Below are 20221 nucleotides of genomic sequence, written 5' to 3' on the forward strand. Positions count from 1 at the left end.
AATACAAAAACTCTGTACTCCTGTTTATAAAAGGTTTAATAAGTACATCACATGCTGTTATATATCATGCTATATAATAATTTCCTCATTATACACAAAAAGGAAACCATTTTTAGTAATGCTAAAGAACTCTGAAAAATGTATTAAATCAATTCTGTTCAAACGAACATGGGCAAAACATTTCCCAAAATGACAAATCCGCTAAGAAAGGCAATTTTTACCTGAAAGATTTGAATTCTTAAACCATAAACACTTTTCAGGAAGTCAATCAAAGTTTGACATAAATTGGAAATCAATACTATTTTCTGCACCTATATGTTAAATTTGGCCTACATCTTAAATACTACCTGAATTGGGATGGGCATAGCCCAATGGGGAAGTAGAAAGAGTCCTAGTATTTGGAAGCCCTCTAATTTTTTAGAGATACAAGACTCTCACCTAAAGTTAAAGGAAGCTAATTCACCAGGAAGAACCAAAAATAGAAGTAGATGAATAGGCAGGTGTAGAACACTGAAAAATAATGCTTCAAAATGACATTTCTGCCATTTTAATAAAACTCAAGGCTAGAACAAAATAGCATTCAGTTATCAATTATAGACAATAAAAAGCATTAAAACTTAACTTAAAAGTTTCACTTACCTCTTACTAACTGGGTACATTTCACCACATCTGTGTGTGGGTGTTCAATGGTGATCTCAAAACCTGAAATGAAAAGCACTTTTTTTCCCAGTCATTTACCACTATAATACTTGCCTGAGAAATGCCACTCATAACCATAAACGTATATTTTTCATTATTAAAAAAACTCAAAGACAAAGTTTCTCATCACTGACATGTTTATTATACCCCCAATCATAATAAATAATATCTTCTCAAAAATAGTGTTCCAATTATGAAAACTGACAAAGTTATTTAGAGATAAGTAATATGTATTCAAAATTCTCAATTACAATTAGTTTGAGACTATCCTCAAGTTAAAAACAAACTAAGAAAAAAAAACTAACTAAAATCATGACAAATACAATTATTAAGCTTGCCCCACAGTTTAAGGAGGGAATTCAACTACGTAACATATTTCTTAAATATATTCCAACTCTTTCAGAAGATGTGAAAAGAACATTTTTCATAAATACAACCTTTGGGCCACAGTGGGAGAAATGACCTTTTAAATATGGTCCTCTTATTTTCTCACTGTACCTTAGATCAGTGGGTTTCAGTTAGCTTATAACTACATTTCATTACTAATAAAAATAAAATTGTTAAGGCAAGTGAACCTTATAGGCCTCAAGATTAAATCACTGTTTCTAAAACCAAAGACAACATATTGAAAAGCTATCATGTCCAGTCAACCCCTTAGGTAGGGCAGGGTTTTTCCGTTTCCTTTTTTGTTTTTGAAGTGGAGGTCGCTGTATGGTGCCTTCAGCAGTAGTAAAGGAATAACATCCTAATAAACAGATTATCTGGATTTATAAAGTTATTGTGTGGTCTCTTCACATTTCTACTGTTATTAAACCTGCAAAATCGCACTTTAACAAGAGCCATATTTATATCTTGTAAATTCTAATGCTCCCCTTAAAATAATGCTATTCATTCTCTGTGTTGAAGAATCTGTCATCAACAGTATGAATACAATACACTGATTTCATATGATAAAATAACTATTTTAAAATGTTATTTTCCTTCAACTTTCATTATTTGTAAAATTTCATATTTATATAATAAAATGGTAACATGCTAAATAGATTTGAAGGAAATAAAAATATTCTCACTTTTATTTTTATATATTTATATTATAAAAACTTTCAACAAGTTATATGTGTTTCAAACAACCTACTTGTATAATAAAAAGAATCTGTCATGATGGAAAGCTATGATTATTAGACTTCTATTCAACATTTGGGAATGGAGTATAAATAAGATAAAAATAACTACCATAATAAATAATGATTATTTATGAAACACTATGTGGCAATGTTTTAAAAAACAATCTTTCGGGCTTCCGTGGTGGCGCAGTGGTTGAGAGTCCGCCTGCCGATGCAGGGGACATGGGTTTGTGTCCCGGTCCGGGAAGATCCCACATGCCACGGAGCGGCTGGGCCCGTGAGCCATGGCCGCTGAGCCTGCGCGTCCGGAGCCTGTGCTCCGCAACAGGAGAGGCCACAACAGTGAGAGGCCCGCGTACAGCAAAAAAAAAAAAAAACAAAAAAAACACAACAATCTTTCATCTTCAAAGTCACAATGTTATAGCTACATTATTATCCCACCTTGCACATACAGGATGGAGGTACGAAAGGTAAAGGAACTCTGACCAAGTTTAGAAAGTAAAGAGGCTTACACATTTAAGCGCAGATCTCCATAAAGCCTATGTTCTTCCCACTACACCCTGCTAGATTCTTCCAGAAGTAATATATGACTGTACACAGTCAAAACCTGCTCAGGGCTCAATTTCCTCATGAGTAAAGTAAAAGATTAGAATAAACAATTTTTACAGATACTTAAGTTGCACAAACCTTGCAGACAATATAACTTTTAGACAAGGACGATCAACATTTAAATAAACTACTATGTCACATTTAAAATGATGTGATAGGGACTTCTCTGGTGGCACAGTGGATAAGACTCCATGCTCCCAATGCAGGGGGCCTGGGTTCCATCCCTGGTCAGGGAACTAGATCCCACATGCATGCTGCAACTAAGAGTTCGCATGCCACAACTAAGGAGCCCACATGCCACAACTAAGGAGCCTGCCTGCCTCAACTAAGGAGCCCACCTGCCCCAACTAAGACCCAGCGCAACCAAATAAATATTTTAAAAAATACAATAAAATGATGTGATAAATTCATAAGCTCTAGTACAGCAGGACTGCCATGTATGTTTATACATATTACAGTCACACACCACAGCCCTAAAGGGCCATTTTATTCCCCAATGCAAATCCAAAATGAAGCACTGTGTCTCAACTATCTGAAAATATAAGAAATCACACTGAAGGCTATGTTTGCCATTCAATTAAATGCTAAACAAAATTAAAATTAAAAAAATGGCTTCCTTAGGACCAGGTAATACTATTCTGGCACCAAACTTTATTTTCAAATGAAACTTTCTTCAATGATAAAATTACTCCAGAAATCTTTCCCTTTATTTAGAATACTGCACTGAAGAACACACACACAAATAATACCTGACATAAGTACATACCTAGGGTTTGTAGCATTATGGTTTCAAGTAAAACCAGTTCTTGAGTCTGCTGAAGGTAAGCCTGCCAGGTAAAAATAATAATATTAAAATGCTTAATAAACATAACACTACTAGACTATGGGGCTGTTAAATCTCATGAGTATTATAGATTCATTACAAACTACTACTAGGTAGTTTGGAAATATGAAGAAAATAAAACTGAGGGTGATAGAGAAAACCTATTTTCTGTGATAATTCTAAATTCAATTACTTCTAATATAGGAAGCTCTAAATTCAATTACTTCTAATACAGGAAATGTAAACAAAGCAAAACAAAACAAAACAAAACAAAAACCAATCTAAAAATAATAATATGAAAGGGGTAGGTTAATTGAAAAAAGACATCTCCAGTCTGTAACGTAAAACTTTACCTAGGCATTGGTGCTTCAAGACTCATTAAGGACAGGAAGCGCCAACCCAAGTAAGATTAAATTCAAACTGGCCTTTAAAGAAAAGGATTTATCAACTCACTCTAGGATATTTCATGTAGTAATTCCTTGACTGTCACAGTAGGTCAGTGCGTTATTTTTTAGAATTAAATTCCTCTCTTCAGAAAAGACAAAATAAAACAATCCCTCAAACCCCTAGATTAAAAGAAAAAATTTTAGCTATAAAATACCAAAACAATGTACCATACACCTGTGGGGACAAAAATAGACGATCTTCTCCCTCAACTTCAATAAATCATTGCCCTAATGTAATTACTCGGGGAATAAAAGGTATGAAAACTTTCCTGCCATCTCATTCTTATATCATGACAATTGACTAAGGTGATAAGAAAACTATATTATATATAAATATTCATTTCTAAGGACACATTGCTAAACTTAGAGTGAAAGCACCTTTAATTTTATTTATGCCCATTTTGAGATCACTGAACTGAATTTTAAAACAGATTTTTCTATTATTTGAACAATACCCTAAGCATTCACAAGAAATAATTCTGAATTTGTAAAGTTAATAGAAACTATAAGAAGTAACTTTAAATAATCATACATTCTCTATTATTGAATAGCTACATTAATATTTTAGTCCCTAAAAGCCAACATGTAGGATAAAATCTGTCATTAATAAAATCAGATATATTTAATTTGGACCTTAAACTTGATCCAAATCAAACTGAATTAATACAGTCTGGTAGTCATTCAGTAGTTAACAGTTCCTGATAAAGCAACTCACTTACATAGGAGTGCTAGAAAAAGGATTTCAAAGGCCTAGAATGCTAGCTTCTGTTTTAAGATGTCAGAACATTTAAAAATGGTGTTTTCAGACAAGGTCTATTGAAACATTGGTGATGAACAAGCTGCCTGTAAACCAGCCTGTAAATATTACTCTTTAGGAAAACAAAAATAATTTCAAAATGACACTCATGAAAGCATGGTAAAATAAATCTTTATGTGTCAGAGAACAGTAGTAGCATACACGCATTAATAAAGGAACACTTCTATAAAAAGAGTAATTACTGGTCTAGAGATAAATCCAGAGGTTTTTCTATTCCCTCACTTGCCGACAATTTAAGAGAATTATATATCTCTGGTCTTAAATACACCCAAACGATGAAGGTGATATGATATACCCTCTACATATATCACAGGTTTGCTGTGAGGATAAACAAAATGTGAAACACTTAAAAAGTACCTTTGACTCAAAGCTTTACGTGATGCAGAATGACAATGAAATTCATGAACATAACATGAAATATGGTTCTGTCAGATCACTTCCTGGTATTACATTCCTAAGTCGTAATAGTAATAAGCAGCATTGGAAGGCAACACTAATCGAATTGTATTTTTATTAAATCTAAATAATGAAAAGGTTTCAAAACCCCAAACATCCAATTTTTACATACATCACATTTAGTATCCAGCAGTGGCTCTAGGGGATGAAGACAAGCATGTGCTACTTTGATAACATGTTCAAGTTTTCGAGCCTGTTCTTCTACTTTTGCAGCCAAAAATAATGCAGTAGGTGATATTATCTGTGGAAAAGATAATATTTGGTGATTTAAAAACAAATAAATTTTGGAAACACCTTCTACTTTCTAAGGGAGGGGGCATGCAAAAAAGGAATGCCATATTAATAGTATGAACTGAAGTTGGGCTATGACGAGATTAAATTTTTTAAAAGTTATTCATTAGATAGAACTAGTTACCTCAGTCTATAAAATCTGTTTTACTTGTTTTGCAAGTAGAATTCTAAAAGGAAAAAGACTTACACTTTAGCTAAAAGAGAGTTTAAATAATATTAACGCACATTGTGGAGGTAAAGGAAAAAACTCAAGCAAAATAATGAAGCCAAAGCTTTAAAAAAAAAAAAAAGAAAGAAAGAAAAAAGAAAAAAAAGAAAAGTGGGTAAAGTATACCCAGATTTTCCCTTTTGAGGCAGTCACCACTTACTAGGATTCTTTTAATCAATGCTTCATTTTGCGGCTAAGAGCTATACAATCTTGCTTAAGAGAGAAAAAGAAAAAGAATCTACAAGGCAAAATAAGAGGATTCTGAACATGAAACTGCTCCCTAATATCTCTATTACTTCAATACAGCAATATTAAAAGTAGCTAAAAAACCAGGGAATATAAACATGTAAGACAAACCAATAGAGCAGAAACCTTTCTAACTGGAGATGAAAAAATTAACTTTTTTTTTTTTTAGCTTTAGTAAGTTATGTTCTTGGGACAGAAACATAAGAACATTGCACTATAAAGATACTAAGAGAACACCAATTTTGAGCAAATATTTACCCAAAAACTTAGTAGTAAACCAAATAATTGCTGACTCAGAAAACTGGCATAATTTAAGTTCAAATAACATTCTAGGAATATATACAAAAAATTTTTCATGGAAAGATAATTTCTAAACGTCAAGATTCAGGTACATTATTTTTCAAGAGATGAGTATCTAAGTCTAACTGCATCTGAGGGGTTATCAATCACTATACAGAAACAATGCCAAAAGAAGGAGGGGAGGAGAGAGGGGGGCATAAGTCAAGCTACATGATTTGGGTAGTTAACATAAGGAGAAAATTTGATACAGGGGAGATGGATCTTTCTTCTGATAGCTTTTAAAACAACTTATAAATATTCTTGAGATATAAAATTTAATCACTGGATTTTGGATCTGAAAGGGGCCTTCTCTAGTCCAACTGCATTTGCAGATGAGTCAATGGAGTAAAAATGACTTCACGAAGTTCTCTTCCTGTGTATAAATCTTTAAAACATACCTAAAATTAAGTGAGTTTGGCTACAAACAACCAGCAATAATGTTACCTTAAATAGACTGAATAATTCCATCTTGGACTTTCAATTTATTTCAGTCTCTTAAAATTACAACAGGAAATGATTTAAAAAACTGAGAATGCTCAGAAAAGCAACTTATTCTTAGTTTTCATAGATACAGACTAAACTGTTATTCTTTACAACAGATTTAATTAAGCAATACCAAAATTAGTCAATATTCTTGAAATACCAGTTATATGGCAGTCATCCAGGGCAGGGGGGTCCCTGAGATGTAGAAAGTGTAAGATAACTGAGAGTGGACAATTATCTTCTATCTGTTCTGTCATTCTGTCTACATACTGAAAATTTCTTACCACTGCTACCTAGTCTGTTTGATTAATTCCTTTTCTATTTAACAGCTTGCCTCAAAAGATCACACCCACCCAAGGTAAAATTCCCGAGTAAGAGTGAATTGCTCTTCTTTATTCAATAGCAAATGGTGTATTCCTCTATCATTGTACTTACACTGTACTCTAACTTGGGGTTTATTAATTTTGTCTGCCCTACCAGTCTAGAAGCAGCTTGAACACAGAGACTAAATTATTCATTCGTTATCCAGCATTGTGAGCTGCTGTTCAAAATGCTTGCTTAATGAATGACATGTGGATAATCCACATATTAATATAAAGGCACCAATATTAAGTTCAGAGTATTCCAAATGTCAAAACAAAAAATCTAAGAGCCAATGCCAAGGTAAGAAATGCAAGAAACACTCAATAAAATGAAGATACTCTCAGTTTCCCACAATCTCTCATTTATTATCTCGTTCATGTCTAAGAGGGAAATGGCTAAGTCAACCTTCAAATGCTAGAACTCTTTGTCAAACAGTGAAGCAATACAGGCTCAAATGAAAAGTCAAATTAGACTGAACTTAATATTTAAACTGTCTTCCTAACACCAAATAATCCAGAATTTCTCTTACTTGCCTAAAGGGCACTTCTAAAAGTCTCCAATGAGTTTTTCTTGGTAAAATCTCTTAGGACTCCCAGTCACAGCTCCATCCTCTTCAGACTTTTTGTAAACCTCAATATCAAGAAGCACTTTCAAACCACATAGCTCTTCTCCTTAGAAGACAGTCTCAATGGACACAAAATATGCATGCTAGTGAATGATTCTAAAATTCTACAAAAAAGTTTTAAAAATTAAGAATTCAAGGAGCTAAGCAATGATCTTCAGGATAGGTTCCTGGTTTATTTACCCACACTCCTCACAGAAGTCTTTCTGTTCTCCCTCTAAATAGGGCTCAATTCTCATCCTCCTCCAGTGCAACTAATACCCAACACTCTTCCAAAGTTCCTGGTGAAATCCACTACCTCCATTCACATTTCCTCCTCTACTGCCTGCAAACATCTTACTCCATCAGGGCTGTAAAAACAAAACAAAACAAAACACCTTTTTAGATACTTTGTGAATTATCCATGCGAGGCTTTAATTTTAAGGATGACTAAGGAAGGTAATCAAACTAGGTACCACTGCTTTTTGTATGAAAAGCTGACTTTGTTGTTTAGCTTATTAAAACAAAAATAACTCAAAAACCTTTAAGTAACGACAATACTTCTAGTTGGTCGGTGGCTTTTAAAGGTGAGCATACTTCTGAAGGCAACAAACATTCATTAGCAAACTTGGTTCAAAGTAAAAGAATTCACACCAATATTGGAGTAGACATTTGGTTGGTTCAAATGACCAATTACAAACTGAGATTCAGTTCACTGGGGACAGGGACCATGCACTATTCATCTTTTGTGTTCTGGTACTGAGTTTAATAAACTTTCTCAAGTTACTGTAACTAAAGGGAAGAAAAACTGATCTTTAAATAGTGTCCACAGTTTGTCACTCTAGCAGATGTACAACTATTTCAAGGGTATATTACATTCTCAAAACAAGACAAATTTCTACAGAAATATACCATACAAATGATGGAGAGGGGGAGGTAGAGGTGATGAAGCCAGCTGTAGCACAGTAGTCAGACTGCCTCAGTGGAATCCTGGCTCTGTTATCTGACTAGCCTAGGCAAATTACTTATTCTCTTTGTGGCTCAGTTTCCGCATCTGTAAAATGGGAGAAATAGTATCTGCTTATTAAGTTGTGGTAAGGATTAAATGAATCAATATATGTAAAGCACTTAGAATAGTGCCCCATTGTAATATGACTCAAATATTATTATTACTATGCTGCAAAATGAAACAACAGTTGTGTACTTTTAGGGTTGATCTTAAATTTAAAAAGTGATTTAACATGCTCATCAAAATTCCCTTCTTTCTCGCTCACCTTCTTTCTTCCACGGTTAAACTCAATTCTTTAAAGGGTTCATTGTAGTCCTAACTAATAAGCAGATTCAAACACTGAAATGATGACACCTGACTTTACTTCAATGATTACACTTGTACTCCTCTCTTCCCTTCTCCCTCCAGCTGTTTTTACATTCTTCTCTTATTCTATTCCTTTGTATGTTTCCATTCCTACCTCTTGATCTGACTCCCTTCCTTCTCCATCTTTTTCCTCCTGCCCATTCCTGGCCGCTGTCTCCCCCTTCTGCTCATGATGCCCTCACTGCTGACATTCTTCACTCTCCATTGCTGCCTTCAACCCTGATAGTTGGAGGCAAGGTCAGTTTGCAATAACAAAAAGCTTGGGTGATTTCTAAGTCACTGAAAATGGCTACATCAAAATCAGTTTCAAATAAATCATTCTGGTCTTTATTCTTTTAGTAGTTAATTTTCTGCATACACTTTGTGTATACATTTTTATTTAAGAACTAGCCATAGCTGTTTTATTACTCTTCAACTTTAAATGCAAAAAAGCCCTTAACAGAAGCAAAGACCTCCAAGTCTGCTTTCTATTTGCTAATACATCATCAACCAGCTTTTTCTAATCTTTTCTTAGGTTTCATCTTTAGGTCCTACAGGCTGGTGAGGCCATTTCTGCCTTGTCCCTTAACTGCCCCAACACTTCCTGTCCCCTAAGAATAGGAGTAACTATTTTCTGTGCCTTGAAGACGCTTCATTAATAAATATCCAGCTAGTTCTAGATACCACAGTCTGAATCTGGAACTCACTTGCCTATGGCTATAGTTACGGAAAAGTGGTAATGGTTTAACTTCAGCAAAGACTCACAGAAAGAGGATCCCAGAACAGGAAAAGTAAAGTAAAAACTTAGATATGAAGAAAAACAGCCCCTCAACAAAGAAGAAAACAGAATAGGTCAAAATGTCCGTTTGTTACTAAGAAAGATCACCAAGCTTCAACAAATTAAACCAAAATTCCAGTACAATGTTAAAAAGGGGTTTAAACCCTTAATTTTACTGCACTGAAAAGACTGACATTTCAGTGTTACAGAAAATGTCATTAACTCACTCTGGCATTTTAGCTGTTTTCCTACCCATATAATTATGTGTGAGTGTAATACTGTCAACGTAAGAAATTTTATGTTGAGAATTTAAACAAATCTTCAGGTTGGATGTTATTTGGAACATCTAGTTACATTTTAAAAAGAGCTGGCTTAATAAAGACTGAAAAAAATAATAGTATTCAGTATGGCTGAAAAATAGTACTGATGAAGAGAAGAGGGCTTGATTTCCAGAGTAATTACATTATACTTAAATACATTTAATATGCTTAACACAATTTGGTATTTTAAAATTTATTTATTGAGGAGTACCTCATCATTATGAATTTGTTACAAAAATGAAAAAAAAAATCAATTTATAGTTTAAAATACCCTTAGCATTTCAAATGTTGGTGTTCAACTCTCCCTTACATATTCAGCTCCTACCAGCCCATAATAAACAATCATAGTACTGTGAAATAAGAACATTAACGTTGCATATGTATTCTATCATACCACATAAACCTTAAAAAAACCACTTTTCTTCAGATGGCTAAACAAACAAAAACTAATATTATAGAAGAATTAATACTGTGAAGATGGCCTGATTCTCCAAATTGATCTACAGATTCACACAATCCCTGTCAAATCCCAGCTTCTTTTTTGCAGAAACTGACCAGCTGATCCTAAAATTCATATGGAAATGCAAGGGACAGAGAATAACCAAAACAACCTTGAAAAAGAAGAACAAAGTTGAAAGACTCATACTTCCTGAATTCAAAACTTACAAGCTACAGTAATCAAGACTGTGGTACTGCATAAAGACATATAGGTTGTGGAATAGAACAAAGAGTTCAGAAATAAACATTATATTTATGGTCAACTTATTTTTCAACAAGAGTGTCAAGATAATTCAATAAACAGTCTTTTCACCTAATAGTGCTGGGACAACCATATAATCACATGCAAAAAAATGAAGTCCATCCCTCCCTCTTTAACACCACAAACCAAAAGTAACTGAAAATGGATCACAGGACAAAATGTAAGCGCTAAAGCTATTTAAAAAAACTCCTATAAGAATACAGCAATAAATCTTCATAACTTTGGATCAGGCAATGCTTTCTTAGATATACCAAAGCACAAGTGACAAAAGAAAAATATTAATAAATTGGATACATGTGCTACAAATGACACCATCAAGAATGTGAAAAAGACAAGCAATGGAATGGAAGAAAATACTCTCAAATTATTTTTCTGATAAGCGATTATTACCCAGAATATATAAAGACGTCCTACAACTTAGATTTTTTTTTCAATAAATACATACTACAGTGCCTTAGCAACTGCAGTGGGTTGAATCCACAGATGTAGAACCTTGTATACAGAGGGCAGGGCAACGGTAAAGTTCTATGCGTATTTCCCAGTGTGGTGGGGGTGGGGTCCCTAAACCCTGTACTGTTCAAGGCTTAAGCATATACAAACAGCCAACACACACAAGAAAAGATGCTCCAGACCATTAATCACTACGAAAATGCAAATCAAAACCATGAGATACTACTGTACACTCACTAGGATAACCATAATTTTGAAAAAAGCCAGTTTAAGTGTTGGCAAAGATGTGGAGAAAGTGGAACCATTTAACGCTGTTTATGGGAAGGTAAAATGGTATGAATACTTTGGAAAACCATTTGGCAGTTTCACAAAATGTCTTTAAAAAAGCTACCCAAGGGACTTCCCTGGTGGTTCAGTGGGTAAGACTCCTCACTCACAATGCAGGGGGCCCGGGTTCAATCCCTAGTCAGGGAACTAGATCCCGCATGCATGTTGCAACTGAGTGTCCACATGCAGCAACTAAGAAGTCCACATGCCTCAACTAAAAGATCCCTCACGCCACAAGGAAGATCCCATGTGCCACAACTAAGACCCGGTGCTGCCAAAATAAATAAATAAATAAAATATTTTTTTAAAAAAAGCTACCTAAGATTACTGAGGTCTAGGTTTACCATACAATCTAGCAATTCCACTCCCAGGTATATACTCAAGAGAAAACAAAACCTTAACTCCACACAAAACCTTGCACACGAATGTTCACACCAGCATTATTCACAATAGCAAAAAATTTGAAACAACCTAGATGTCCACAAACTGATAAATGGACGAATAAAATGAGGTATATCCACACAATGAATGGAATGTTACTCAGCAGTAAAAAGGAATGAAGTGCTAATATATGCTACACCATGGGCGAATCTTGGAAACATTATGCTAAGTGTAATACCACATATTGCATAATTCCATTTATATGCAATGTCCAGAATAGGCAAATCTACAGAGACAGAATGGTTGTCCAGGATTGGGAGGGGGGAGAAAAATCAGCGAACTGCTAATAGGCATGGGGTTTCTTTTTGGGGTGATGAAAGTACTATACACTTAGATTGTGATAATGTCTGCATAACTCTATAAATATACCCACTGAATTACACATTCTAAACTGGTGAATTTAAGGTATATTTTCATCACCCGCAAAAGAAACCCTATGCCCATTAGTTCACATCACATCTATTTCCTTAAATATGACATACACGGAGTACTTAACATGCCAGCTTTACAACTAGGACCACAACTTATATTTAAGTATAAAATATTAAGTTAATGCCCCAAAATGCTGTGGGGTGGTAAGGATGTTTTTATCACTTTCCTCATTCCCTAGAATGTGTACACATGTTTATAGTAGAATGTATAGTGATATAATCTGATTTTCACTTAAAAAAATTACTGTAAACAATTTTATGTACTAAAAATATCTTTGTTATGCCTTCAAAATCAGTTTATAAATTACATAAAGTCAGTCTTCATACAGAGACCTTTGTGTGCCTTGGCTAATGCAAACACTCTTTGCATATTTGTTAACATAAAAATCTGCTCTATTCTATAGACCAGGCTCAGTTTAGAATTACCACATCACCAAGTTGTATAAAATACTTTCTTAGTTCTGGGACAAATAAGCTAAAGCCATCAAAGAAGCATATGAACTAACAAGACTAGCAGACACAAGTATGTGTGTGTGCACGAAAAAAAGTATGAATTATATGAATATTTTACAATCATTTAATTTTGAGGGAAAAAAGCTGCTTCATGAAGACTTTATAAAGACTTGTATAAGATATGGTCAATACATTCCACCAGTCAACATATGTAACTAGACATATAGAGCACCATGTTTCAAAATAACCTTAAAGCTTTTTTAAAAAACTTTGAGCTCTTTTCAGAATCAATCTGAAAAATAATCTAACAAGAATATCACATGCTTTCATATGTCTATCAAACTCTCTCTGATGGATCTTCTTGCTTACTCAAATCTTCTTGCTTCCTCAAATCTCCACAGAAAATCAGAGTAACAAGATAGCAAAACCAAGAGCCTATGGATGCTTATAACCACACCACTTAACAAGGAAATCCCAAAATACAAATGGGAGAGGAGAAAACAGGCTACTGTAACCACAATACCTACAGTATCAGCATCTATGCAGTAAGGAAAGGGAAGTAATGGGGCATGTGCTGGACTTGATAGCAGAAGAAACTCAAAGTAGCCAACAGGCACCCACTGGAAACCATGGCAGGCCAATTTGATAACAGCAGCTAAACCTGGGAAAAATTTTGTCAAGTCCAATTAAGTGGATGAATGCATGAGGCCTAGAATAAGGCTTAAAGGGTTGAAGCTAACTTCTATGAACTTTTGAAACTGATCTCCCAAGGCTCTCTTCCAGGACTCCATATTGAAGAAAAACTTCTGGGAACAAAAAGCAAAATTGGCAGGACAGGTACAAGGCAAAGCAGAGATAAAAATGAGGTAGGGGAACACAGCCAGGAAACCCCAGAAAGCAACCTGCTACATTTCTGAATATCACACAAAATAACAGTGAAGTTAGAAAAGCTCCTCTGAAACACATCTACTTAAAACTCAGGAAAACTAATCTCTGAAAAAAGTGAGTATCACAAAAAGTATTTAGGTCTTACAAAGATACTATAAGAAAAAAATTAGAAGAGTTGTCCCTAAGCAACAAAAATCACACTAGAAAGAACTGCTTAAAAAAAAAGTCAACAAATGGTACTGAGAAAACAATATCCACATGCAAAAATCAGACCCTTACCTTACACCACATATAAAAATTAGCTCACTATGGACCAAAGACTTAAATGTAAGAACTAAAACTATAAAACTTAGAAGAATACGGGAAATAATTTTGGATTATAATTTTGGATTTGGCAATTATTTCTTTTTCTTTTTCCCGGCAGTACGCGGGCCTCTTACTGTTGTGGCCTCTCCTGTTGCAGAGCACAGGCTCCAGACGCACAGGCCCAGCGGCCATGGCTCATGGGCCCAGCCGCTCCACGGCATGTGGGATCTTCCCGGACCAGGGCACAAACCCATGTCCCCTGCATCGGCAGGCGGACTCTCAACCACTGCGCCACCAGGGAAGCCCGGCAATGATTTCTTGGATATGACACCAAAAGCACAGGCAACAGGCTTCCCTGGTGCCGATGCAGGGGACATGGGTTCGTGGCCCGGTCTGGGAAGATCCCACATGCCGTGGAGCAGCTGGGCCCATGAGCCATGGCCGCTGGGACTGTGCGTCCGGAGTCTGTGCTCTGCAACAGGAGAGGCCACAACAGTGAGAGGCCCGCGTACTGCCGGGAAAAAAAAAAAGAAAGCACAGGCAACAAAAGAAAAAATTTGGACTTCATCAAAATTAAAACCTTTTGTGCACTAAAATATATATTTTTTATATATATATATATACATGTATATATGAAGTTGGCCTACAGAATGGGAGAAAATACTTGCAAATCATGTATACGATAAGGGATCAATATCCAGAGTATATGAAGAACTCATACAACTTAACAACAAAATACTCAACTAAAATATGGACAAAGAACTTGAGTAGACATTTCTCCAAAGAAGATAAATGACCAATAATCACATGAAAAGATGCTCAACACCAGTAGTCATCAGAGAATCTCAAATCAAAACTACAATGAAATATTACTTCACACCTGTTAGGATGGTTATTATCAGAAAACCAGAAGAGTAAGTGTTGGTGGGGCTTCCCTGGTGGCACAGGGGTCAAGAATCCGCCTGCAAAGGCAGGGGACATGGGTTCGAGCCCTGGTCTGGGAAGATCCCACATGCTGCGGAGCAACTAAGCCCATGCGCCACAACTACTGAGCCTGCATTCTAGAGCCCACACGCCCAGAGCCCGTGCTCTGCAACAAGAGAAGCCACAGCAATGAAGAGTAGCTACTTTCCGCAACCAGAGAAAAGCCTGTGCGCAGCAACAAAGACCCAATGCAGCCAAAAACACCAAAAAAGAGTGTTGGTGAGGATGTGAAATTGGCATCTGTGTGCATTACTAGTTGGAATATGAGATGGTGCTATTGCTATGGAAAACAGTACGGCAGTTCCTCAAAAAATTAAACCCAGAATTACAATGTGATCCAGTAAATCCATTTCTGGGTATACACCCTGAAATACTGAAAGCAAGGAATTGAGCAATCTGTATATTCATGTTTATAGCAGCTATCCATCTGTCCATTAACAAATTAAAATGGATGACAACTGTAGTACAAACATACAATGGAATATTACTCAGCTTTAGAAAGAAAGGAAATTCTGACACATGCTACAACAAACACGAATCTTGAAGACATCAGGTAAAGTGGAATAAGCTAGACATGGAAGTTCAAATATTTTAAGATTCCACTTACAGGAGGTACCAAGAATAGTGAAATTCATAGCAATGTAGAATGGTGGTTGCTGGGGGTGGGGAGAAAGGGGAAATGTGAAGTTTGATTACAAAACAGACTTTCAGTTTGTGAAGATAAAACGTTCTGGATATGGATGGATGGTGGGGATGGGTGCACACAATGTCAATGTACTTAATGTCACTGAACTGTACACTTAAAAATGGTTTAAATGTTACATTTTATGTTATATTTTACCACAATTAAAAACACCAAAAAATTTAACAAACCAACACACCTCCAAACTAACAGACATTAAAAAAATGATTCAGATGGTGAATTTGCACCTACAAGACGGTGGAGGAGTAAGACATGGAGATCACCTTCCTCCCCACAAATACATCAAAACTACATCTACATATGGAGCAAGCTACAGAACACCTACTGAACGCTGGCAGAAGACCTCAGGCCTCTCAAAAGGCAAGAAACTCCCCACGTACCTGGGTAGGGCAAAAGAAAAAACAGAGACAAAAGGATAGGGACGGGACCTGCACCAGTGGGAGGGAGCTGTGAAGGAGGAAAGGTTTCCACACACTAGGAAGCCCCTTCGCAGGCAGAGACTGCGGGTGGTGGAGCAGGGAGCTTCGGGGCCACGGAGGAGAGCACAGCAACAGGGGTGCGGAGGGCAAAGCGGAGAGATCCCCGCACAGAGGATCGGTGCTGACCAGCACTCACCAGCCCAAGAGGCTTGTCTGCTCACCCACCGGGGCGGGCGGGGGCTGGGAGCTGAGGCTCAGGCTTCAGAGGTCAGATCCCAGGGACAGGACTGGGGTTGGCTGCGTGAACACAGCCTGAAGGGGGCTAGTGCGCCACAGCTAGCTGGGAGGGAGTCCGGAAAAAGTCTGGAGCTGCCGAAGAAGCAAAAGACCACTGTTTCCAGGTGTGCGAGGAGAGGGGATTCAGAGCACCGCCTAAATGAGCTCCAGAGACAGGCACGAGCCGTGGCTATCAGCACGGACACCAGAGATGGGCATGAGACCCTAAGGCTGCCGCTGCAGTCACCAAGAAGCCTGTGTGCGAGCACAGGTCACTGTCCACACCGCCCCTCCCAGGAGCCTGTGCAGCCCGCCACTGCCAGGGTCCCGTGATCCAGGGACAATTTCCCTGGGAGAACACACGGTGCGCCTAAGGCTGGTGCAACGTCCTGCTGGCCTCTGCTGCCTGCTGCCGCAGCCTCGCCCTGCATCCATACCCCTCCCCACCCCAGAGCCTGAGTGAGCCCCCGAATCAGCCAATTCTTTAACCTTGTCCTGTCTGGGTGGGGAACAGACGCCCTCAGGCAACCTACACGCAAAGGTGGGTCCAAACCCAAAGCTGAACCCCAAGAGCTGTGCAACATAGAAGGGAAAGGGAAATTTCTCTAGGTAGCCTCAGGAGCAGCGGATTAAATCTCCACAATCAACTTGATGTACCTGCATCTGTGGAATACCTAAATAGACAACAAATCATCCCAAAGTTGAGGTGGTGGACTTTGGGAGCAACTATAGACTTGGGGTTTGCTTTCTGCATCTAATTTATTTCTGGTTTTATGTTTATCTTAGTTTAGTATTTAGAGCTTATTATGACTGGTAGATTTGCTTATTGATTTGGTTGCTCTCTTCCTTTTTTAATTTTTTATATATATATATTTTTTCCTTTTTCTCTTTTTGTGTGTATGTGTATGCTTCTTCGTGTGATTTCTGTCTGTATAGCTTTGCTTTTGCCATTTGTCCTAGGGTTCTGACTGTCCGTTTTTTAGTATAGATTTTAGCACTTGTTATCATTGGAAGATTTGTTTTTTTTGGTTTGGTTGCACTCTTCTTTCCTTCTTTTTAAAATTACTTTTATTATTTTTAATAATTAATTTTAATACCTTTATTTTATTTATTTCTTTTCTTTCTTTCTTTTTTCTCCCTTTTCTTCTGAGCTGTGTGGCTGACAGGGTCTTGGTGCTCTGGGCGGGTGTCAGGCCTGTGTCTCTGAGGTGGGAGAGGCGAGTTCAGGACACTGGTCCACCAGAGACCTCCCGACCCCACATAATATCAAACTGCGAAAGCTCTCCCACAGATCTCCATCTCAAAGCCAAGACCGAGCTCAACTCAACGAGCAGCAAGCTACAGTTCTGGACACGCTATGCCAAACAACTAGCAACACAGGAACACAAACACACCCATTAGCAGAGAGGCTGCCTAAAATCATGGTCACAGACACCCCAAAACACACCACCAGATGCTGTCCTGCCTATCAGAAAGACAAGATCCAGCCTCACCCACCAGAACACAGGCACTAGTCCCCTCCACCAGGAAGCCTACACAACCCACCGAACCAACCTTACCCACTGGAAGGAGACACCAAAAACAATGGAAACTACGAACCTGCAGCCTGCGAAATGGAGACCCCAAACACAGCAAGTTAGGCAAAATGAGAAGACAGAGACATACACAGCGGATGAAAGAGCAGGATAAAAACCCACCAGACCTAACAAATGAAGAGGAAATAGGCAGTCTACCTGAAAAAGAATTCAGAGTAATAACAGTAAAGATGATCCAAAATCTTGGAACTAGAAGGAAGAAAATACAAGAAATGTTTAATAAGGACCTAGAAGAACTAAAGAGCAAACCAACAGTGATGAACACCACAATAACTGAAGTTAAAAATTCTCTAGAAGGAATCAATAGCAGAATAACTGAGGGAGAAGAACGGATACATGACCTGGAAGATAAAATAGTGGAAATAACTACTGCAAAGCAGAATAAAGAACAAAGAATGAAAAGAATTGAGGACAATCTCAGAGACCTCTGGAACAACATTAAACGCAACAACATTCAAATTACAGGGATCCCAGAAGAAGAAGAGAAAAAAAAAAGGGACTGAAAAAATATTTGAAGAGATTACAGTTGAAAACTTCCCTAATATGGGAAAGGAAATAGTCAATCAAGTCCAGGAAGCACAGAGAGTCCCATACAGGATAAATCCAAGGAGAAACATGCCAAGACACACATTAATCAAACTATCAAAAATTAAATACAAAGAAAACATATTAAAACCAGCAAGGGAAAAATAACATACAAGGGAATCCCCAGAAGGTTAACTGCTGACCTTTCAGCAGAAACTCTGCAAGCCAGAAGGGAGTGGCAGGACATATTTAAAGTGATGAAAGGGAAAAACCTACAACCAGATTACTCTACCCAGAGAGGATCTCATTCAGATTGGATGCAGAAACTAAAACCTTTACAGATAAGCAAAAGCTAAGAGAATTCTGCACCACCAAACCAGCTCTACAACAAATGCTAAAGGAACTTCTCTAAGCAGGAAACACAAGAGGAGGAAAAAACTTACAATAACAAACCCAAAACAATTAAGAGAATGGTAATAGGAACATACATATCAATAACTACATTAACTATAAATGGATTAAATGCTCCAACCAAAAGACACAGACTGGCTGAATGGATACAAAAACACCACCCATATATATGCTGTCTACAAGAGACCCACTTCAGACCTAGGGACACATGCAGACAGAAAGTGAGGGAATGGGAAAAGATATGCCATGCAAATGGAAATCAAAAGAAAGCTGGAGTAGCAATTCTCAAATCAGACAAAATAGACTCTAAAATAAAGACTATTACAAGAAACAAAGATGCACCCTACATAATGATCAAGGGATCAATCCAAGAAAAAGATATAACAATTGTAAATATTTATGCACCCAACACAGGAGCACCTCAATACATAAGGCAAATGCTAACAGCCATAAAAGGGGAAATCGACAGTAACACAATCATAGTAGGGGACTTTAGCACCCCACTTTCACCAAAGGACAGATCATCCAAAATGAAAATAAATAAGGAAACACAAGCTTTAAATGATACGTTAAACAAGATGGACTTAATTGATATTTATAGGACATTCCATCCAAAAACAGAAGATTACACTTTCTTCTCAAGTACTCATGGAACACTGTCCAAGATAGATCATATCTTGGGTCACAAACCAAGCCTAGGTAAATGTAAGAAAAATTAAATCGTATCAAGTATCTTTTCCAACCACAATGCTATGAGACTAGATATCAATTACAGGAAAATATCTGTAAAAAATACAAATACATGGAGGCTAAACAATACATTACTTAACCAAGAGATCAGAAAAGAAATCAAAAAGGAAACCAAAGAATACCTAGAAACAAATGACAATGAAAACACGATAACCCAAAACCTATGGGATGCAGCAAAAGCAGTTCTAAGAGGGAAGTTTATAGCTATACAATCCTACCACAAGAAACAAGAAAAATTTCAAATAAACAACCTAAACTTACACCTAAAGCAATTAGAGAAAGAAGAACAAAAAACCACCAAAGTTAGCAGAAGGAAAGAAAGCATAAAGATCAGATCAGAAATAAATGAAAAAGAAATGAAGGAAATGATAGCAAAGATCAGTAAAACTAAAAACTAAAATTAATAAACAATTAGCCAGACTCATCAAGAAAAAAGGAAGACTCAAATCAACAGAATTAGAAATGAAAAAGGAGAAGTAACAACTGACACTGCAGAAATACAAAGGATCATGAGAGATTACTACAAGCAAGTGTATGCCAATAAA

At 36.9% G+C, this 20221-nt stretch overlaps 1 protein-coding gene across 6 annotated transcripts in view; it reads right to left on the reverse strand.

Moving 5' to 3' along the window:
* CCNT2 (cyclin T2) overlaps window positions 1-20221 on the reverse strand; it is a 48212-nt gene that overhangs the window by 13820 nt on the left and 14171 nt on the right. For 5 of the 6 annotated variants that reach the window (XR_009541194.1, XM_060152994.1, XM_060152992.1 and 2 more), the window contains 3 exons: window positions 5087-5215; window positions 3199-3259; window positions 640-702 (listed from right to left, as the gene is read on the reverse strand). Coding sequence is in view for 5 of the 6 variants with exons in the window: in XM_060152994.1 (XP_060008977.1) it covers window positions 640-702; window positions 3199-3259; window positions 5087-5215 (253 nt within the window). In the remaining variant the exon portion in view is untranslated. Of the gene's footprint in view, window positions 1-639; window positions 703-3198; window positions 3260-3708; window positions 3822-5086; window positions 5216-20221 lie in introns of all 6 variants that reach the window. The other variant, XM_060152995.1, reaches the window with a different exon arrangement.

Source organism: Lagenorhynchus albirostris, chromosome 6 (assembly GCF_949774975.1).
Source record: "Lagenorhynchus albirostris chromosome 6, mLagAlb1.1, whole genome shotgun sequence".
Taxonomy (NCBI): domain Eukaryota; kingdom Metazoa; phylum Chordata; class Mammalia; order Artiodactyla; family Delphinidae; genus Lagenorhynchus; species Lagenorhynchus albirostris.